A 23,366-nucleotide genomic window follows, 5' to 3' on the forward strand; every position below is an offset into this window, starting at 1 on the left:
ATGCACAGCAGCCAAGAAGGTCAGAGCGCCTGCTCCGGCTGCAACGCCACTGAGGATGTTCTCCGCAGCTGAGAACGAAACGTCTGGAAGAAAAACTTTCTCCAGTAGAACACGGCACTTGAGCCCGAAAGATTCTACAAACCCTAATGATGTTACCAGCCGTGAAAATCTGAAATCTTTGATAATAAGACTGCAGTTAATAAACCAGATTCAAACTATGGTTTCAGATCCTAGCCTGATGTACCCTAACTAACCATGGTTAGTTGAGTGGCCCATCTTTGATGATCACACTAACCACCATTAGTTGAAATTATGTGTGGCTTTCATTATTGGTTATTATAATTTAAAACATTTATTAGTCACCTTTCTCCCTTGTGACCCTCAAGATTGTTTATATTAGAAGAAAAAGAAGTAGTAGAAGAAGATTTATACCCCGCCCTTCACTCTGAATCTCAGAGTGGCCTACAATCTCCTTTACCTTCCTCCTCCACAACAGACACCCTGTGAAGTGGGTGGGGCTGAGAGAGCTCTGACAGAAGCTGCCCTTTCAAGGACAGCTCTGCAAGAGCCACAGCTGACCGCAGGCCATTTCAGCAGCTGCAAGTGGAGGAGCGGGGAATCAAACCCAGTTCTCCCAGATAAGAGTCCGTGCACTTAACCATTACACCAAAGTGGCTAGTACAAAAAAAGCTATTACAAAAAAGCATGATAAAACAAGAGGAATAAAACCAACATTATAAAACACATTAAAGGCTACAATTTCATGTGATAGACAAGCCTTGTTTCCCTTCTGAACTATTGTTTACCCTCATGCAAGTCAACTACTCTGTCTTTAATTTGCTGCGATAACTTTATTTCCTTCCCTTAATTTTGGGCGAGTGCTCCGAAAGCCCTCTGAGATCCTTCCTTTCTTTTTATTCTTCAGGATTTGACACAGCCGTATCTGACCTCGCACGATTTCTTGAAAACTGCTTATGTCTTGGCGATTCTCCTCTTCTTGGCCCTCATCCTACAGAGGACATTTCTCCAGGCCTCCTACTACGTTGCCATAGAAACAGGCATTAACCTACGCGGAGCTTTACTGGTGAATAAAGATGTTATTTCATTGGCCGGTCTGCTGTGAAATGTCTCGATAAGGGTCTTAAGATAAGCTTTCTTAATTTGTCATTTCCAGAGCAACAACAGGGAGAGCAGGACAAGGGTAGAAGACAGGCCAATAGCTAAAAGCCTCCTATGATAAGGTTGCCAGCTCCGAGTTGGAAAATTCTTAGAGATTTGGGGGCGGAGCCTGGGGAGGATGGAATTTTGGGAGGGATGGGAATTCAGCAGGGATGGGATGCTATAGAGCAGGGGTGTCAGACATGCAGCACGGGGGCCAAATCAGGCTTTTGGAAGGCTGCTATCAGCCCCCCCCCCCCCGAGCAACTGGCTGTCATCTGCTTCCTTCTCCCTCTCTCTTGCTTCTTTCTGCATCACAGCTTGCTTTGCCAGGCTTGCTCAGTCGCCCAGGAACTACAGAGCAGAGCCTCAATTTTCTCCGTTGGCTGAGGCTCCTCCCTTGGGGAGGGAGACCTTGCTTTGCCAGGCTCTCTGAATCGCACAGCAGAGCTACTGAGCCAAGTCTCTCTTCCATCTATTGGCTGAGGATCCCCCCCCAGTCCCCTGGGGAAGGAAGGAAAGAGCTAGAGCTTCCTTTGCCTAGTTGCCTGGATTGCACGGGAGAGATACAAAGAAAGCCCCTTTAAGATCAACAAGTGCTATGTTTTAAGCATGGTTCATTTCAAGTTTTTAAAAATCTTTAACTGTTTGTCTGTGTCCTTTATAAAGTTTATATCTCCGCTACCTGGCATTATGTCTTATGACACACATGGCCCGGCCTGACAAGGTCTCATTTATGTTGGATCCATCCCTCATAATAAGTTTGACACCCCTGCTATAGAGTTCACCGTCTGAAGCTTTCGTGAGTCGCTGCACAATATTCTAAAGAAGTGAGCAGTGACTGACAGAATCTCCTACCCTGCCACGAATGTTGTTAGTCTTTAAGGTGCTGCTGGACATATATGAACATATGAAGCTGCCTTATACTGAATCAGACCCTGGGTCCATCAAAGTCAGTCTTGTCTACTCAGACTGGCAGTGGCTCTCCAGGGTCAAAGCTGAGGTTTTTCACACCTATTTGCCTGAACCCTTTTCAGTTGGAGATGCCGGGGATTGAACCTGGAGCCTTCTGCTTACCAAGCAGATACTCTACCACTGAGCCACCGTCCCTCCCTAACATATGAAGCTGCCTTCTACTGAATCAGACCCTCGGTCCATCAAAGTCAGTCTTGTCTACTCAGACTGGCAGCGGCTCTCCAGGGTCTCGAGGTTTTTCACACCTATTTGCCTGAACCCTTTTCAGTTGGAGATGCCGGGGATTGAACCTGGGACCTTCTGCTTACCAGGCAGATGCTCTACCACTGAGCCACCGTCCCTCCCTAACATATGAAGCTGCCTTATACTGAATCAGACCCTCGGTCCATCAAAGTCAGTCTTGTCTACTCAGACTGGCAGCGGCTCTCCAGGGTCTCAAGCTGAGGTTTTTCACGCCTATTTGCCTGAACCCTTTTCAGTTGGAGATGCCGGGGATTGAACCTGGGACCTTCTGCTTACCAGGCAGATGCTCTACCACTGAGCCACTGTCCCTCCCTAACATATGAAGCTGCCTTATACTGAATCAGACCCTGGGTTCATCAAAGTCAGCATTGTCTACTCAGACTGGCAGCGGCTCTCCAGGGTCTCAAGCTGAGGTTTTTCACACCTATTTGCCTGAACCCTTTTTTAGTTGGAGATGCCGGGGATTGAACCTGGGACCTTCTGCTTACCAGGCAGATGCTCTACCACTGAGCCACTGTCCTTCCCCAACGCTTGCTCTTTTCTGCTGCTGCAGACAGACTAACGTGACTAACCATCTTGACCTACCTCTGAAGCTGCCGTAGTCTCTGGGGAATTGATCCCTGAAGCTTGGAGATCAATTGTAAATCCAGGAGATCTTCAGGCCCCACCTGGAGGCTGGCAACTCAGTTCTTTATAGTGAGCTAAACAAGTTCTGTGAATGGGTTGGACAGCATTCTGTTGTACCTTTCAGGAATAGTAAAAAGCGCTTGTTATGCTTTTTATCCCATGCTGCTGCCATAATGTAACGGTTCGTAATGCAGAGGGGGGGGCGGGTTCAGAGCAATAAACGACAGCGCCCTTACGGCTCGACAAAAGTGAAATTGCTGCGAAAGTATACCAAAAAATATAAAAAACATTTATCATAAACCTAACATCGTGCATGCCGCTACGTCACATATTGCGAGATCCTGAGAGAGACGCAGGGTAGCTCTAAGAAACGCCAAGACTCTCTATAGTTCTGGTGATCGTTAGAGCTACCTGACATGACTTCCAGGTTTGCTATGTCACTTCCAAGTTTTCACTGGAAGTGACATACCAAAGAACGTACCTTTGCCCTCTCCCCCTGTCCTTGCCCACAGACCTCTCATAGGTTACCAGGCATGGCCTAGCAGCCCTGGCATGTTCTAAACCAGGGGTGGCGCCAAACTGTGACTTGGGAGCCACATGTGGGTCTTTCACACATACGATGTGGCTCTCAAAGTCCTCACCACCCTGTCAGCTGGCTTGAAGAAGGCATTTCTTTCTCTAAATCACTTCTCCAAGCCAAGCCAGCCTGCTGCTTGGCGAATGCTTTTAAAGTTAAAGTTGTTTTCTTTCTACCTTCACCTTCCCCCATCTATTTTCCCTCCATCTTTCCTTCCTTCCTGAGCCAGTTCGGTGTAGTGGTTAAGTGCGCGGACTCTTATCTGGGAGAACCGTGTTTGATTCCTCACTCCTCTACTTAGAGCTGCTGGAATTGCCTTGGGTCAGCCATAGCTACCGCAGGAGTTGTTCTTGAAAGGGCAGCTGCTGCGAGAGCTCTCTCAGCCTCACCCACCTCATAGGGTGTCTGTTGTTGGGGGGGAGAAGATATAGGAGATTGCAAGCTGCTCTGAGTCTCTGATTCAGAGAGAAAGGTGGGATATAAATCTTCCTTCCTTCCTTCCTTCCTTCCTTCCTTCCTTCCTTCCTTCCTTCCTTCCTTCCTTCCTTCCTTCCTTCCTTCCTTCCTTCCTTCCTTCCTTCCTTCCTTCCTTCCTTCCTGTCTTATGGCTCTCAAACATCTGATATTCACATCTTGCGGCTCTCAAACATCTGACATTTATTTTTCGTGGCTCTTACATTAAGCAAGTTTGGCCACCCCTGTTCTAACCTGTAATCCAGGGTCTTAATTCAATTTTAAAACCATTCTATGGCGCTGCTTCAGTACAATATAAGTGGTATTGAATTCTTGACTGTGATCACCAGCATTCTATGAGATGTCCGGCGGCAGCCCTTTTTCAATTAAACAGCAAAAGCCTGCTTAAACAATTCGGTCTTACAGGCCCTGCGGAATGCAGACAAATCCCGCAGGGCCCTTATGGCTTCTGGAAGGGTGTTCCAAAGTTCTGGTGCTGCCACCGAAAAAGCCCTAGATCTTGTTACACATAACCTGGCTTCTTTTGGCGGACAGCAAATTTAAGGGCTTTTCTCTAAACTATACAGCACCATTTATAGATGAGTACATTTGTTGTACCTCTTGCTTAGGAATCATAGAATTGGAAGGGACTTCCAGGGTCATCTAGTTCAACTCCCTGCACAATGCAGGAAATTCACAAACACCTCCCCACCACACCCTCCAGTGACCCATGCTCCATGCCCAAAAGATGGCAAAAAAAAACCCCAACCCCCTCCAGGATCCCTGGGCACACTGGCCTGGAGAAAAATTGCTTCCTGTCCCCAAAGTGGCGACCAGCATTTCCCTGGGCGTAAAGGAAAAGGCCATGGGAACTAAGCGCTGATGCAACCCTTCCTGCCCTCCTCCTCACGATCTTCCTAAGTTCACAGAATCAGCATTGCTGTCAGGTGGCCATCTAGCCTCTGTTTTAAAACCTCCAAAGAAGGAGATAATTTAGGAATGCGTTGAGGATTACTGCTTTACGCATGAACGGGCGGTGCCCAAAGATACCAGCCACTAGAGGAGGTGGATCTGAGCCCTCGAATACAGCAGTATAGAAGGGGTAGGTCTGACTGAAGTGGAATCTGTGGTATCTGCGTTGCACGTGTGCGTGTTTTATGCAACTATGAACAGAAACACATGAAGGACATTTCTTATTGGCCGTTGGATTAACGAGATAAAAGGACCAAGCAGTAGGTGACATAAAGGACCTTAGCCTGAGTCCCTGGAGGGCTGTTGCCAGTCTAAGTGGACAATACTGACTTTGAGGGACTGACCAATACTGACCTTTGATGGACTTTGATGATTCAGTATAAGGTAGCTTCAACTATGTACATCATATTGTGGCCAGGTCTGACTCAAGAACTATCTGGGGACTTTGGGGGTGGGGCCAGGAGACTTTGGGGGTGGAGTCAGGAGACTTTGGGGGGGTGGAGCCAGGAAACTTCAGGGTGGACCCAGAAGCAAGGTTGTGACAAGTACAACTGAACACCAAAGCCATCACATCTGGCCATCACATTTAAAGGGATCGCACTCCTTTTAAATGTCTTCCCTCCATATGGGGAAAAAAAGGCTAGGGGCACCTTCTTTGGGGGCTCATAGAATTGGACCCCCTGGTCCAATCTTTTTGAAACCTGGCAGGTATTTTGAGGAGAGGCACCAGATGCTATGCTGAAAATGTGGCGCCTCTACCTCAAAAAACAGTCCCCCCCAGAACTGCTGATACCCACAGATTGATTCTCCATTATACCCTATGGGAATCAGTCTCCATGGGGAATAATGGAGCACCCTGCAGTCATTCCCCCCCGCCCCCGCCATCCCACTTTCTGATAACTCTGAAGTAGGGGCAGGGCCTGCAAAGCAGGGGATTCCCTGCCCCCAACTGAGGATTGGCTACCCTAGTACGTCAGGGGTCGTTTTGTAGAAAAATAGGTGGCGAGCTCATTAGCATAACTCTTTAGCATATGCAGCCACCCCCCCAGCCAAAAGCAACCCAACACAAGAAAGGAGAGCCCTGGGCAAGTGAGGACTGCTTGGGCTGGCTAGAGATCCAGCGAGCCCAAGCAGGCTTCACTCACCTGGGGCTCTCCTAGGCTGCCCCTCCAGTCAAAAGGCCAGCAAGCCACCCTCTTCCCAAAATCATGTAAGAAGTGGAGAAAGAGTGGAGCGGGCTTCTCCAGAGGTTAGTGCTGGGGGTGTGGCAAAGCTCCTGGTAGCCAGCTGGCTGCCCTCTTTCCTTATCCAGGGATGGTTATGCAGCTGCACCTACTATTCAATGGGCAAGGTAGGTGGGGAGGAAGAGGAGGAGCTAGCAGAAAGGTTCAGGATCTGCACTTCTGTGAGCTCCTGCTGAATCTGAGGCCTGGTCAGGATTAAATGGTGTTGGCCCAGGAATAATATAATGCTTATGGGATTTAAAAGAACGTGTTGTTTTCAACGATTCTCCGGGGTTGTGCTAAACCTGCCATCTTGGTTGCCGCAATCCTGAACAGCCTTTGGCATCTGCTTCTTTTCCTAGGCAATGATCTACAACAAGATGCTCAGGCTCTCGACGTCCAACCTGTCCATGGGAGAGATGACCCTGGGGCAGATCAATAACCTGGTGGCTATCGAGACCAACCAGCTCATGTGGTTCTTGTTCCTGTGTCCCAACCTATGGGCTATGCCCGTTCAGGTAGAGGGGTTGATTTTTGAAACACAAAAATAATTTGCTGGTTTCTTTGCAGTCCGTGTCATCACACATTTCGGATCTGCCAGAAACAAAAGCCCGTTTCAAAACTGGGCTCCCAGTTACTCTCCCAGCATTATTTATTCAATTCACATATCCCTGCTTTCTCCCCAGTATGAACCCAATATGATGCTTGGGGGCAAGAGTGAGAGGGCTTCTGGAATTCTAGCCCTGCTGGTAGACCTCCTGATGGCTCCTGGGTTTTGGCCACTGTGTGACACAGAGTGCTGGACTGGATGGACCATTGGCCTGATCCAACATGGCTTCTCTTATGTTCTTATGTGACACAGAGGTCGTTTTTGCAGTGACCTTATTCTGGAGCGACGTCTCTCTTCACCGCGCAGCGTCTGTGCGGATTTCGCACTAATTGCTCCGCAGAACCCGGAAGAGCCGCAGCTTCTGCGTCGCAAATGTAAACCGCCAAAAACCAGTTTACATTTGCGACGCAGAAGCCGCAACTCTTCTGGGTTCTGCGGAGCAATTAGTGCGAAATCCGCGCAGATGCTGCGTGGTGAAGAGGGACGTCGCTCCGGAATAAGGTCAGTGCGAAAACGACCAGAGTGTTGGACTGGAAGGGCCACTGGCCTGATCCAACATGGCTTCTCTTATGTTCTTATGTGACACAGAGTGTTGGACTGGATGGGCCATTGGCCTGATCCAACATGGCTTCTCTTATGTTCATATGTGACACAGAGTGTTGGACTGGATGGGCCATTGGCCTGATCCAACATGGCTTCTCTTATGTTCTTATGTGACACAGAATGTTGGACTGGATGGACCATTGACCTGATCCAACATGGCATCTCTTATGTTCTTATGTAACACAGAGTGTTGGACTGGATGGGCCACTGGCTTGATTCAACATGGCTTCTCTTATGTTCTTAACCCAAGACAACTTGCATTATTTGCCTCTCCTACCCTTGCAAAAACCCTGTGAGGTGGTGTCACACAGCAGTCGACCAGGGAGGGCCATTACTGGCTGCCGTCACTCTGCCACCCAACTCATAGGTAGGCTTCTCCGCACTAGGCCTAAGATCCTGACAGGCAGGTTAGGCTCTGAGCCGGATTAAAGAGTGCCCACCCCACCACCTGTGGCCCCCGCTGCAGCCTGCAGGCACTTTCCCAAAAGGCTCCCAACCCTCTGGGGGAAAGGCAAAGAGAAGCAAACTTGGCGACGATGCCATCAGCAGCCACACCAGGCAAGATGGGCGTAGGGCAGCTCAGTTGCTGGCTGGGCGTGCAGGCTGGGAGGGCTGCAAGCAGGAGGGAAACAGGGAGAAAAGCCAGCCCGGAGCCCCTAATGGTGTGGGGGCCCATAGGCCAGTGCCTACTTGGCCTAATTGTTAATCTGGCCCTGGTTAGGCTAAGCGTGTGTGACTGGCCCAGGAACCACTTCCGTGGTACCAGGTAAGCTTCCATGGCCGAGTGGGGAATCCGGGTCACCCAGATCATAGACTGACACGCCCTCATTGCAGGGCTTTCCACATAAACAACGCGTGGCAAACAGATGCACACCCTTGCCATGTAGGGTTACCAGGTCCTGCCTGGCTGCTGGTGTGGGGGGGACTTCCCTCATGCGCGCTTAGCACACGATGGCATCACCCGGAAGTGATGTAATCGCACCGGGCACGTCACACAGGGTCACTCTAGCATTTTGGTTTAAAACTCTACGGTCCCTGATTACATCTGGCCAATCCTACCTGAAACACTGACAAATGGCAGCCAATCAGATTAAGTTAAAAGGGAAGAAAAATAATGGTTTGACTCAGCATAAGGCAGTTTCATTTATTCAGTCCAATTTTGGGGGATCACTGATGGGCCCCGGATTTGTTCCCCAGGTTCATAGAAATGTGACCCATGGGCAATAGGAACTAAGCCTATCTTTAAGGAATTATAGAATCATAAATTTGGAAGAGACCTCCAGAGTCATCTAGTCCAACCCCCTGTCCAATGCACGAAATTCACAAATACTTCACCCCCATACACAAACACTGATGTCTGATGACCATCGAGAACAAATGAAATTGCCTTCTACTGATCCATCAAGGTCAGTATGGTCTACTCAGGCTGGCAATAGCTTTCCAGGGCCTCCAGTAGAGGCTTTTTATATCAACAGCTACCCTAACTGGAGATGCTGGGCATTGAACCTGGACCTTCTGTATGCCAACCAGAAGCTCTACCAATAAGCCACAGCCCTTCCCCGAGCACAAGTATCTTACTGGCTCTAAAGCTGATATATGTATACTGCAGGGGTGGCCAATGGTAGCTCTCCAGATGTTTTTTGCCTACAACTCCCATCAGCCCCAGTCAGCATGTCAAATGGCTGGGGCTGATGGGAGTTGTAGGCAAAAAACACCTGGAGAGCTACTGTTGGCCACCCCTGGTATATTGAATTATGCATACATCACAATTCACCACTCCTCCTCTTGCACCTGCTGGAATGGCTTTGGGTTAGCCATAGCTCTTGTAGGAGTTGTCCTTGAAAGGGCAGCTTCCGTGAGAGCTCTCATCCTCACCCACCTCGCAGGGTGTCTGTTGTGGGGGAAGGAGATAAAAGAGATTGTAAGCCTCTCTGAGATTCTGATTCAGAGAGAAGGGTGGGGTATAAATCTGTGGTCTTCTTCTTCTTCGCATATATAATTAAAACTACGTTGTGTGTACTGCTGGTTTTACAACCCTGTTTTTCTGCTTGTGGCTGGAGGGGCATTCAATAATAATATTGCATACTTGATGAGGAGCAAAGCTGAAGAACCACTTGAGTAGATAGTCCTGTGCTAAAGGAGACAGCTGGAGACGATTTAGAACCACATTTGGTTATGTTTACTAGCAGTTGTAAACCGTAATACCGCCGGACATTCGGTCGCACCATGACGTAGCAAACTCTGTGAAAACGGGGGGGACCAGCGAGAAGGTGTTGCTACGGATGCAGTTATGCAGGAGAGGCCATTGCAGTGACCATCTGCCAGGCTTTTTTGTAAGCTCTTGGAAGATTGGCTACATCAAGGGGGTGTGGCCTAATATGCAAGGTAGCTCCTGATAGAATTCCAGCCCTGATGAGGATCATAGAAGTTCAGAATGATGACACAATGCAAATGTCACAGGATTACCACTGTCTAGGCTTGCCAATCCCCAGGTCCCAGCAGGGGTTCTTCCACTTTCCCAGACTCCTTCCTGCTCCCAGTCAGCAGGGGGAAGCCCCGCGCCCCCAGCCACCATGTGCCTTTCCACCTCCGGAGGCTTCAGTCCCCGATGGAAAGGCTTCCTCTTGGGATGGTGTGTCTGTGTTACTTTGAAGAAGTTGGCAGCAATTCATGAGTAGAGAGGCCAATCCCTCACTTCAGAGTCACCAGAAACGGGGGGGGGGGATGTCTGCTGGGCGCTTCATTATTCCCTAAGTGGAGATCGATTCTCATAGGGTATAATGGGGAATTGATCTGAAGGTATCAGGGGCTCTGGGGGGGCTGTTTTTTGAGGTAGAGGCACCAGACTTTCAGTACGGCATCTAGTGCCTCTCCCCAAAATACCCCCCCAAGTTTCAAAACGATTGGACCAGGGGTCTAATTCTATGAGCCCCCCAAAAAGGTGCCCCTATCCTTCATTATTTCCTATGGAAGGAAGGCATTTTAAAAGGTGTGCTGTCCCTTTAAATGTGATGGCCAGAACTCCCTTGGAGTTCAATTATGCTTGTCACACCCTTGCTCCTTGCTCCGCCCCCAATGTCTCCTGGCTCCACCCCCAAAGTCCCCAGATATTTCTTGAATTGAACTTGGCAACCCTACCCCTATCCCAAGATGGCCTTACCGTGTCATTCAAGGAGGCCTGGCATTTGGATGTGAGGCTTTATTGGTGTCCTCTGTGTTTACGGAGGATGGGGACTTGTTTGTTTGGAGCAGGCAGGAATAGGTTTGCATCATCGATGCAACTAACATGAATTTGGATGAACTTAGGAGGATGGCGGAAGATAGAAGGGCCTGGCATGATGTGGTCCATGGGGTCGTGAAGAGTCAGATTTGACTGCGTGGCTGAACAACAATAACAAATCCTTTCTTTAAAAACTGGGTTGTTTCCATCCCATTGTGGCATTTCTCTTCAGATAGCAAGAGGCCTCTTAGCCTCTCCCCAAACCCCAGTACTTCTCAGTAAACCAGCAGGGGGAGAAATGAAGGGGAAAACCAGGGATGGAATGCTAGCAAGAGCTCCTTTGCATATTAGGTCACACCCCCTTGATGTAGCCAATCCTCCTGGAGCTTACAAAAAAGAACCTTGTAAGCTCTTGGAGGATTGCCTACATCAAAGGTGTGTGGCCTAATATGCAAAGGAGCTCCTGCTAGAATTCTACCCCTGGGGAAAACACTGTTGCATTAACCGCATGATGTCATTTCCAGGTTGAGCTTGAAAGTGACATCACGTTGCTCTAGGATTCAGTGGCATCGGGTTAGAACTGATAAAAGGAAGTCCTTCTTCACCCAAAGGGTGATTAACATGTGGAATTCACTGCCACAGGAGGTGGTGGTGGCTACAAGCATAGCCAGCTTCAAGAGGAGATTGGATACACATATGAAGCAGAGGTCCATCAGTGGCTATTAGGCACAGTGTATTGTTTGAACTCTGTCTGGGGCAGTGATGCTCTGTCTTCTTGGTGCTTGGGGTGGGGAACAGAGTGGGAGAGCTTCTAGTGTGCTGGCCCCACTGGTGGACCTCCTGATAGCACCTGGGGGGTTTTTTGGCCACTGCGTGACGCAGAATGTTGGACTGGACGGGCCATTGGCGTGATCCAACATGGGTTCTCTCATGTTCTTAACTGTATGGTAAAACCATAACTTTTCTTCTGAATCAGAGCAGTGTGATATCACTTCCAGGCCAGGAAATGACATCACTCTATCCATGCAATGCCTTCCATGCCCTTGCCCCCCTCTCCGGTCTAAAGGATACACGGATCCAGAGTACACTAATGACATTTCCTACATCTCTTTGTTCCTTTTCCTTGTTTTTAGATCATAATGGGTGTGATCCTGCTCTACCATTTACTAGGGAAGAGTGCCTTGGTTGGTGCCGCTGTGATTGTCCTGCTGGCTCCGATACAGTATTTCATAGCAACAAAGTTGGCTGAAGCTCAGAAGAGCACACTTGTAAGTTGTCAAGTTTTACTGTAAGCTTCTCCACACACTCCATACAAGCAATTTCCTGCCACATTGCCCGTTTCCTGCCAGTGAACTTTTTATAACCTAAAAAGAGAAGAGAAATTGAGAGCGAAAAGAAGAGAAAGACAGGCAGGCGAGGAGGAAGGGTGAATAAAGAAAAGAGGAGGGGGGAAGAGATATGGCTAAACTAGGAGACTGATCAGCTGGGCCAACGGGGCCAACTGTATACAGTTCAAGGTTCCCACGCTAGGATGCCATTGGATCATTCAAACCAGCAGGGGGCCCGTGATTGGAGCAGAGCTGCAGGGATTTGGATCCTACTGCCCGTTGTTCCTGAGTCCCCAAGCTCATGCCTAAAGGTTCCAATGAGCCAGGTAGGAAGGAACCCTAGTAATACACAACATTAGTCCACATACACAACAGAAAAGAAAGACAAAGATGGGAAAGGAAGACAAGATCAAATAGAGGTGCCTTAAAAAGGATAGGAGTGTAAAGGGAGCTTTCCTCAGCACTTGGATTATTTGGGGTGAAGGTATCTTCCTTCCCTAAACTATATTTCAGTACTGGGATCTTTTGCCCCACAAAATGTATAAGTGAGGGGCTGACTACACCTTTAAGTCTCAGTGACTAAGATTTTTCCTCTGCGACAAAATGGTTCTTGTCGCAGTGAAATTGGCTGAAGATTCTTTTTTGTGTTTATTTAGGGTTGCCAAGTCCAATTCAAGAAATATCTGGGGACTTTGGGGTGGAGCCAGGAGACTTTGGGTGTGCAGCCAGGAGCAAGGTTGTGACAAGCACAGTTGATCTCCAAAGGGAGCTCTGGCCATTACATTTAAAGGGACTGCACACCTTTTAAATGCCTTCCCTCTATTGGAAATAATGAAGGATAGGGGCACCTTCTTTTGGGGCTCATAGAATTGGACCCCATGGTCCAATCTTTTTGAACCTTGGAAAGTATTTTGGGGAGAGGCTCTGGATGCTATGCTAAAAATTTTGTGCCTCTGTCTAAAAAAAAAAAAACACAGCTTCTCCAGAGCCCCAGATACCCACGGATCAATTCTCCATTATAGCCTATGGGAATCAGTCTCCATAGGGAATGAGTGCCCAGCAGACATATCCCTCCCCCTTTCCACTTTCTGATGACCCTGAAGCGGGAGGAGGCCCTCCAAACTGGAAGATCCCCTGCCCCCACCTGGGGGTTGGCAACCCTACCTCCAGGGTAATGACCCATTGGGACATTTCTCTCTACATTAGATGTCCCCTTTTAAAAGATGCAGTTGAAGAGACAATAGGGTTGCCAATCCCCAGGTGGGGGCAGGGGATCCCCCGGTTTGGAGGCCCTCCCCCCACTTCAGGGTCGTCAGAAAGCGGGGGGAGGGGAGAGAAATGTCTGCTGGGAACTCTGTTATTCCCTATGGAGATTTATTCCCATAGAAAATAATGGAGAATTGATCCACGGGTATCCGGGGCTCGGGGGGGTTGTTTTTTGGGATAGAGGCACCAAATTTTCAGTATAGCATCTAGTGCCTCTTCCCAAAATACCCCCAAAGTTTCAAAAAGATTGGACCTGGGGGTCCAATTCTATGAGCCCCAAAAGAAGGTGCCCCTATCCTTCATTATTTCCTATGGAAGGAAGGAATTGAAAAGGTGTGCCGTCCCTTTAAATGTGACGGCCAGAACTCCCTTTGGAGTTCAATGATGCTTGTCACAGCCTTGATCTTGGCTCCACCCCTAATGTCTCCTGGCTCCACCCCCAAAGTCCCCAGATATTTCTTGAATTGGACTTGGCAACCCTAAGAGACAAGCTTATTTGTCTTATTTTCATGTTCTACACTTTAATAATATAGTTTGTTATCTGGTGGTCAACAAAGGGATTTTTTTTTAAATAACCTCCACTTGATGACTTTTCCAATGAGATGTGGGTTAAAAAAAAACAAGCTTAAAATAGATCATCGCTTTTTCAATGTCATCGCCTTTTTTATTTTTCTTCTGCATTGTGGCCCCCCCAGTTTGGTGTAGTGGTTAAGTGCACGGACTCTTATCTGGGAGAACCGGGTTTGATTCCCCACTCCTCCACTTGCACCTGCTAGCATGGCCTTGGGTCAGCCATAGCTCTGGCAGAGGTTGTCCTTGAAAGGGCAGCTGCTGTGCGAGCCCTCTCAGCCCCACCCACCTCACAGGGTGTCTGTTGTGTGGGAGGAAGATAAAGGAGATTGTGAGCCGCTCTGAGACTCTTCGGAGTGGAGGGCGGGATAGAAATCCAATATCTTCATCTACCTCACAGGGTGTCTGTTGTGGGGGAGGGAAAGGTAAAGGAGATTGTGAGCCGCTCTGAGACTCTTCAGAGTGGAGGGTGGGATATAAATCCAATATCTTCATCTACCTCCCAGGGTGTCTGTTGTGGGGGAGGAAGGTAAAGGAGATTGTGAGCTGCTCTGAGACTCTTTGGTGTGGAGGGCGGGATATAAATCCAGTATCTTCATCTACCTCCCAGGGTGTCTGTTGTGGGGGAGGAAGGTAAAGGAGACTGTGAGCCGCTCTGAGACTCTTCGGAGTGGAGGGCGGGATATAAATCCAGTATCTCCATCTACCTCACAGGGTGTCTGTTGTGGGGGAGGAAGGTAAAGGAGACTGTGAGCCGCTCTGAGACTCTTTGAAGTGGAGGGCGGGATATAAATCCAATATCTTCATCTACCTCACAGGGTGTCTGTGGGGGGGGGGGGAAGGTAAAGGAGATTGTGAGCCACTCTGAGACTCTTTGAAGTGGACGGCTGGATATAAATCCAATATCTTCTTCTTCTTCTTTCTTTCATTCTGTGTGCGCTTCATGGAAAGGATTATTCTACAGAGAGGCTGAAGAAAACCAACGAAATCCTGAAAGGCATCAAACTGTTAAAATTATACGCGTGGGAACATATATTCTGTAGAAGTGTGGAAGACACCAGGATGAAGGAACTCACCAGTCTGAAAACGTTTGCCCTTTACACATCTCTTTCCAGTGAGTAATGGTGCCTTCCATGTGGCCGTTGGGGAAAGCCTTTGTCATCAGATGTAAGGAACTGATTTAATGTAACCACAGTCTGAGTAGTTGACTTCAAAGATGAAGTATACGCATTTCTGTACCTCATAAAGCCTTCTGAGTCCTTGGTGTTTCATGGAGTGTTTACTCCTGTATCGAACTCCCCAGGGCTTTTTTAGTAGAAACATCACCACTGTTTCACACAGGGCTTTTTTGTAGGAAAAACCCAGCAGGAACTCATTTGTATATTAGACCACACCCCCTGACATCGAGCCAGCCGGAACCACGTTCCTGTGCATTCCTGCTCAAAAAAAAAAAAAAAAGTCCTGGAACTGCCCATTGTGTAAAAGCAAGTTGGTGTTGTTAGGTCTTGGTTCTATCACCAATGGACCTAGAGCAGAAGTCTCCAATCTTGTTGAACCTGTCGGACATTACAAAATTCTGAGAACGGGAAGTGGGCACCACCACAAAATGGCAGTCAGGAAAGGCAATTACAAAATGGCTGTCAAGGGGAGCAAGGGCCAGTCAAAACAAAGCAAGACGCTGCAAAATGAGCATCCTCTTATGGCAGAGGCAGCTGTTTCTGAATGTGTGCTGTGATGCCTCTTGGGTTTTTCTGAAGCAGTTCCTGTTCCACTGAGGTGCAAGAAGGCCGGGGTTGGCCCCGTTGCTTGAGACAGAGATGCTGTGTGTGTGTTTAAATAAGTGACAGGTACCAAATGGCAGATACCATAGGATGGTGCCCGTGTGTGTGTGTGTGTGTGTGTGTGTGTGTGTGCGTTTAAATAAGTGATAGGAACCAAATGGCAGATACCATAGGATGGTGCCCATGAGTATCATATTGCCAATCAGGCTTTTTTTAGTAGCAGGAACTCATTTGCATATTGGACCACACATCCCTGCTGTAGCCAATATTCCTGGAGCTTACAGTAGGCCCTGTACTAAGAGCCTTGTAAGCTCTTGGAGGATTTGCTACATCAGGGGGTGTGGCCTAATAAGCAAAGGAGTCCCTGCTACAAAAAAAGGCCTGGCAATCACTGATCTAGAATCTAAATCGGGGTCCCCAACTTTTATCAGCCTGAGAGCACTTTTGTAATTCTGACACAGCATATTGGGTGGGCTACAAAATGGCTTAGAAGGTGGAGCTAGCCACATAATGGCTGTTACAACTTGGTGAAGATCTGTGTGCTGTGGTAGCAGCTGCTGCCAATGCAACATTTTTGAAAGTCTGCACAGCCGATCAAATTCTCCAGTGGCCAATCAGAAGCCTTGCTGGGCGAAAGCAGCACATGGCCTCACCCTAGGGTTGCCAAGTCCAATTAATGAGAAATCTGGGGACTTTGGGGGTGGAGCCAGGAGACTTTGGGGGTGGAGCCAGGAGACATTGGGGGTGGAGCCAGGAACAAGGATGTGACAAGCATAATTGAACTCCAAGGGAGTTCTGGCCATCACATTTAAAGGGACAGCACACCTTTTTAAATGCCTTTATTCCATAGGAAATAATTAAGGATAGGGGCACCATCTTTTGGGGCTCATAGAATTGGACCCCCTGGTCCAATCGTTTTGAAACATGGGGGGTATTTTGGGGAGAGGCACTAGATGCTGTACTGAAAATCTGGTGCCTCTACCTCAAAAAATAGCCCCCCCCAGAGCCCCCAATACCCACGGATCAATTCCCTATTATTCCCTATGGGAATCGTTCTCCATAGGGAATAATAGAGTGCCTAGTAGACATTTCCCTCCCCCCCACGCTTTCTAAAGGGGGGGGGGAGGGCCTCCAAACCAGGGAATCCCCTGCCCCCTCCCTCTCTCACACACACAAATACTTACTAGATCTTCTTCCAGAGAACTCTACTTGCTGTGAAAACGAAAGGGAAAAAAGGGAGGGGCTGTTCTCCAAAGCCCTTCCTGTTTCCTGCTTCCTGCCCAGCCTTAAAGGGGCACACATTTTACAAACGACTCAGGAGCTCTACAACAATATGAAGCCTACACGTATGTTCTCCCCCCCTTCCACCCCCACCCCCCCGCTTCCCGATTTTTAAAGAGCAGGAGATGAGGCTGCGAACCCAGGAGTCCCCCGCCAGGGCGGGGGGGGGGGTTGGGAAGCCTACCTCACCCACTTTCTGAAAGCACGTGGTGGGAGCCAGGAAAGATGTTGACGGTGCCATGTTGTGGATTTCTAGTCTAGATTTAGGGACAGGGGTGGAATTCTAGCAGGAGCTCCTTTGCTTGTTAGGCCACACACCCCTGATGTAGCCAATCCTCCAAGAGCTTACAAGAGCATACAAAAAAGAGCCTTGTAAGCTCTTGGAGGATTGGCTACATCAGGAGTGTGTGGCCTAATATGCAAAGGAGCTCCTATTAGAATTTCACCCCTGTTTAGGGATAAAGTAAATTTCTGTCTGGCTTGATTGGAATATCCCAGGTCTCATTTTGGACAGGAGCTCACAGGAGCAGAGCTCTGGAACTTCTAAATTTCATCACGTTCTTTCTTTCTTACCCCCCCCCCCCCCCGCCCTGCAAAAAACCTTGCTTCTGGGTTCCATTGTTCAAACCCCCTGTGGGAATTTTGCTGAACTCCAAGATTTGACACATTTTCTAATATTTCCCCCCACAAAAAATGGGCAAAAAGCCAAAACAGATAAAGCAGATAGATGGAAATTTTCATCATGCCACTGTGGCTACATAGGAGAGAGTAGTCTAAAAAGTATGATGGGAGTAAGTTCATGTGAGACGGCTCACACATTTTTGTCTTAGCTCAGCCTGCCCAGAGCACACCAATTTATGCAGTAGCCCACCACTTTAATGCCAATAGCTCACATAGCAGAATTTCTGCTCACAGTTTAGAGGAAACACTGGCATGGAACATTGTTAGATTTCCGCTTCCTGCAAGAAGCAGTTGACAAACCAGAATGGGGAAAAGAGACATAGCGATGCCACGTCACATGTTTTTTTTAAAATTGAACATGGCCGAGGATCCTCAAGTGGGGGAGGGGGATAGAGTGCAAGTTGAGACGGTGTTGGCAGCCATATGCCCCTCCATGCCACTAGGACAAAAATTAACACTGACCAGATTTTGTTAGTGCTGCCCACCAATTTAAAGGTGTTTCAGCTGATTGTTTATCTGCCCTGGCTCCCTAAAATGTACCATACCCAGGGGTGGGATTCTAGCAGGAGCTCCTTTGCATATTAGGCCACACCCCCTGATGTAGCCAATCCTTAAAGAGCTTACAAGGCTCTTTTTTGTAAGCTCTCGGAAGATTGGCTACATCCGGGGTGTGTGGCTTAATGTGCAAAGGAGCTCCTGCTAGAATTCAACCCCTGACCATACCCTAATTATAATACTATTCTTCATGTATATGGTTTTTTCCCCTTACCCTAGTTTTAGAGTTGGCGATTGGGAGGGAGATCCTGCAAGGGATAATCTTCCTTACCTCCTTGACCATTCCCAGAGTTTGCCAGTTAGGCCCGAGAGTAGGGTTGCCAAGTCCAACTCGAGAAATATCTGGGGACTTTGGGGGTGGAGCCAGAAGCAAGGGTGTGACAAGCACAGTTGAACTCTAAAAAGTTCTGGCCATCACGTCGAAAGGGACCGTGCTCCTTTTAAATGCATTCCTTCCATAGGAAATAATGGAGGATAGGGGCACCTTCTTTGGGGGCTCATAGAATTGGACCCCCTGGTCCAAGCTTTTTGAAACTTGGGGAGTGTTTTGAGGAGAGGCATCAGACGCTATGCTGCAAATGTGGCACTTCTGCCTCAAAAAACAGTCTCAGATACCCACAATCAATCCTCCATTATGCCCTATGGGAATCGATCTCCATGGGGAATAATGGAGTGCCAAGCAGATATTCCGCCCCCCCCCCCCCCCCAGTGTCTGATGACTCTGAAGCAGGGAGAGGGCCTCCAAACTGGGGTATCTCTATCTCCCACCTGGGGATTGGCAACCTTAGCCGAGAGGGATCACATTCCCTATTGAAAACGAGATCACAGATCTCTTTTCAGTCACTTCCCTCCAAACTAGGAGTAAGCTCAGTGAAGTTTACGAATTTGTGTCTCTCTGCCCTCTTGGTCCACTAAAAATGGTCTTCTGACCTCTTCTAACTTTCTCATACTCTCAAACAAGCCTGGCAAGAAATAACCCCTAAGAAATAACCCCTAAGCTGAACATCTGTTCGTTTACTCGAATAATTACAGAGATAACATCTGTGGATCTCATAAATTAGAGTTTTGAAGTAAATTACCGTCCTAGGATTTCAATTGACCTGTGACATATAACCCCAGTATTTTTTTTTTTTAAAAAACATCCTTTTGCATACACACAAAGCAACATTTTAACTATGGTACACAACTTGACAGCTCATAGGGGAGTCATCCAATATTTTTGATTACAGGCAAGAAATAGTATTCACAGGAGAGTTCATAGGTCATTCCTAACTTTTTCCTCAATGGGCTCTGCCCAATTTTAGCGTATAAAGCACATTAATGGTTGCACTTTGTTTTCACAGTTTTTATGAATGCGGCTATTCCCATTGCAGCTGTTCTTGTGGTAAGCATTTCTTTCTTACAGTTTTCCATTAAAAAGTGTGTGCATGCAGAGGAATAAAATGGGGAAATAGATTAAGAACATAAGAGAAGAAGAAGAAGAATTGCAGATTTATACCCCACCCTTCTCTCTGAATTTGAGACACTGAAAGTGGCTTACAATCTCTATATCTTCTCCCTCCACAACAGTCACCCTGTGAGGTGGGTGGGGCTGAGAGGATTCTCACAGCAGCTGCCCTTTCAAGGACAACCTCTGCCAGAGCTATGGCTGACCCAAGGCCATTCCAGCAGGTGCAAGTGGAGGAGTGGGCAATCAAACCTGGTTCTCCCAGATAAGAGTCCACACACTTAACCACTACACCAAACTGGCTCTCCATGTTGGATCAGACCAATGGCCTCTCCAGTCCAAAACTCTGTGTCACACAGTGGCCAAAAAAACCAGGCACCATCAGGAGGTCCACCAGTGGGGACAGGATACTAGAAGGCCTCCCAGTGTTGTTCCCTCGCCCCAAGCACCAAGAATACAGAGCATCACTTGCCCCAGACGGTCAGTTCCATCTATACCTTGTGGCTAATAGCCGCTGATGGACCTCTGCTCCAGATATTTATCCAGTCCCCACTGTACCACTTTAGTTTGCTGGAAGACCTACTCATAAATATTCTCCTGTGTAGAAAACCTCAAACCTTTCCTTCAAATGGAGAACTGTTACACTAGGGATAAAGGTTCTAGCCCAGTTCTTTGCTTGTTTTGTTTTTAATTGGAAGACGTTTTATGTTAACACAGGAGAGCAACCAAATAGATCTCCTGCAGCAATCCGAAGTGGTACTTTCCTTTCTGATTTTCTGCATCCTACATGTGCAGAACAGTCTTTGGCAGGGGTCAAATATGCAGCTCGGGGGTTGTATCATGACCCTGGAGGGCTCCTATCAGGCCCCTGAGTGACTGGCTGTCATCTGCTTCCTTCTCCCTTCCTTGCTTCATTCTGCACAACAGCTTGCTTTGCAAGGCTTGCTCAATCGCACAGGAGCTATGGAACGAAGCCTCTGTTTTCTCCATTGGCTGAGGCTCCTCCCTTGGGGAGGAAGGCAGAGCTTATTTTTTCAGGCTCTCTCAACCACACAGCAGAGCTATTCAGCCAAGCCTCTCTTCCTTCTATTGGCTGAAGCTCCTCCCCCTCCTGGCCCCTTGGGGAAGGAAGGAAAGAGCCAGAGCTTCCTTTGCCCAGTTCCCTGGATCCCATGGGAGAAATAGAAAGAAAGCACCTTTAAGATCAACAAGTGCTAATGTTTTAGGCATGTTTTAAGTTTGTTTTAAAATTAATTGTGTTTGTCTGTGTTCTTTATAAAGTTTATATCTCTGCTGCCTAATCTTAAATAGGTATTCACATGGCCTGGCCCTAACATGGCCCGGCCCAACAAAGTCTCATTCATGTCAGATTCGGCTCTCATTACAATTGAGTTTGACAGCCCTGGTCTTTGGAGTATGCTTATAACCTGCAGGAGATACACCCACGGAGCTGAGCTTTTGCTGGCAGTTTAGGGGTGCCAAGTCCCTGGTGGCCTTTGGCTGGGGACTGTTTTCACATGTGCGCAGTGCAATGATGTCACCCATGAGTGATGTCATCACACCAGCAACATTGCGCGCCGGCCACTCTAGGTGTTTTCGGTAAAACTCTATGGTTTTCCCGGACGCTCTAGCATTTTGGGAGGTAAAAACTCTATGGAATCGCCTAGAGCGGCTGGTGCACGACATCACTGGTGCAATGACGTCGTCGTGGGTGACATCATCACGCTGGCGATGTTGGGGGAGGTTCCCCCTGCCGGCCCAATGTGGGCCGGCAGGTTGGAAACGTCGTGGCCAGGAGAACCCCTGCCTGGCCCGGGGGCTTAGCAGCCCTACGGTGTATTGACATTACTTCCCATTCCGCCAGAAGTGATCTCAGTGTGTCATCAGGGATGCTCCAGCATTTGGACAAATTTCTGTGGGCTTTCTCATAGAGTTTTGCCTGAATTCTAGAGCAGGTGTGTCAAATTCATTTGTTATGAGGACCGAATCTGACATAAATGAGATCTTCTAGGGCTGGGCCATGAGTGTCATAAAATGGAATGCCAGGTAGTGAGGATGTAAACTGTATCAATTTCACAGACAAACACAATTAAATATGTTTTAAAAACTTAAATTAAAAATACGCTTAAAAGATTAGCACTCATTGGTCTTAAAGGTGCTTTCTTTGGGTGTCTTTACACTGACAGTTTGTGACTCTCTATCACCGCATTGGAAACTCACCTTTTACATTACCTAATGTTCTCACAACTGTTTTGCATAATTGCTGCCCGAAGCATCTACATTTGTTTCAGTGAGATGGGTTCTGGTGCTGCTGCTGAAACGTTTTTCTTGAAACTAGTTATGATCTGATCATTTCTCTACAGGCGTTTCAATCTTGCATTGTAAAAGTTTTCATGCATTTTAAAAGACTCCTCCAAAAGCCACAAGGTGCAGTAATTTGCATAAGAACTGACAGCATTTGAAATTTTTACATATCATTGCTTGCCTCATCTTGTAATTTAAATTTGTATTGTTGCAGTGTTGACAGGATTTCCAAGCAATCATATACATTTAACTAATCACTGGTATTCCAGCTGCCCTCTGATCAGAGACTCCCCCCCCCCCGCCCCAATTGAAACGCTTTCAGCAGGCAATATAAAAGTTTGGCTACGCAAAATTAGCAGAGTAAGTCGACAAATGTAAAAGGAAAATAATAAAAGTGGAACGGTGGCAGGCAATTTGAAGACTCTAAAACTCTGGATCAAAATGAATGTAAAAACACTCTCTGTGTTTTTTAAACAAGCTTAAAACGTTAGCACTCATTGGTCTTAGATGCTTTCTTTCTATTTCTCCCATGGGATCCTGGGAACTGGGCAAAGAAAGCTCTGGCTCTTTCCTTCCTTCCCCAGGGGATTGGTGAGGGAGGAGCCTCAGCCAATAAAAGGAAGAGAGGGTTGGCTCAGTAGCCCTGCTGTGCAATTGAGAGCCTGGCAAAGCAAGCTTCCCCCCCCCCCCACTTCCTCCCACCATGCATCTGGCAACCCTACCACCCCCTTCCACTGGTCGAGGGAATCTGGCAACCCTAACTGATTGGCTTCGAGGTGAACAGAATGGGGTTTCTTGTAGTTTGTCTTCTGTTTCCTCCAAAGTCACTTTGGCTCTTCCCATCTCTCCTTTTTCTGAACTGACAGACCTTCGTGACCCATACGTATACTGAAAAGGAGCCACCAAGTCCTGCTCAGGCCTTTGCGTCTCTGTCATTGTTCCACATCCTGGTCACCCCTCTGTTCTTGCTGTCTACTGTTGTTAGATTTGCTGTCAAAGCCGTCATAAGGTACGTGACTTCAACGGTATCCACAGATGAAAACGCCTCGTTCTTGCTGAAGTCAAACCAGCAATCCAGTGGGAAGCCAGTGTGGCCTACTGGTTAGACCAGGCATCCCCAACACAGCGCCTTTGGGCACTGTGGTGCCTGCTGACACTTATCTGGATGTCTGCCAAGTGTTTTGAGCAGGGGTGGATTTCTAGCAGGAGCTCCTTTGCCTATTAGGCCACACCCCTAGATGTAGCCAATCCTCCAAGAGCTTACAAGGCTCTGTTTTGTAAGCTCTTGGAGGATTGGTTACATCAGGGGTGTGTGGCCTAATATTAGGGTTGCCAAGTCCAAATCAAGAAATATCTGGGGACTTTGAGCGTGGAGCCAGAAGACTTTGGGGTGGAGCCAGGAGACATTAGGGGTGGAGCCAAAATCAAGGCTGTGACAAGCATCATTGAACTCCAAAGGGAGTTCTGGCTATCACATTTAAAGAGACGGCAT

The 23,366-nt window shown here is 47.9% G+C and overlaps 1 protein-coding gene across 6 annotated transcripts in view; it reads left to right on the forward strand.

Moving 5' to 3' along the window:
• Positions 1-23,366, forward strand: part of ABCC9 (ATP binding cassette subfamily C member 9) — a 132,941-nt gene that overhangs the window by 27,362 nt on the left and 82,213 nt on the right. For all 6 annotated transcript variants that reach the window (XM_060245922.1, XM_060245918.1, XM_060245919.1 and 3 more), the window contains exons 8-13: positions 926-1,084; positions 6,591-6,746; positions 11,795-11,929; positions 14,777-14,939; positions 19,467-19,507; positions 22,741-22,883. In XM_060245922.1, the coding sequence (XP_060101905.1) occupies positions 926-1,084; positions 6,591-6,746; positions 11,795-11,929; positions 14,777-14,939; positions 19,467-19,507; positions 22,741-22,883 (797 nt within the window). The remainder of the gene's footprint in view (positions 1-925; positions 1,085-6,590; positions 6,747-11,794; positions 11,930-14,776; positions 14,940-19,466; positions 19,508-22,740; positions 22,884-23,366) is intronic.

The sequence above is a fragment of the Heteronotia binoei genome, chromosome 8, assembly GCF_032191835.1.
Source record: "Heteronotia binoei isolate CCM8104 ecotype False Entrance Well chromosome 8, APGP_CSIRO_Hbin_v1, whole genome shotgun sequence".
In the NCBI taxonomy this organism is placed as follows: Eukaryota; Metazoa; Chordata; class Lepidosauria; order Squamata; family Gekkonidae; genus Heteronotia; species Heteronotia binoei.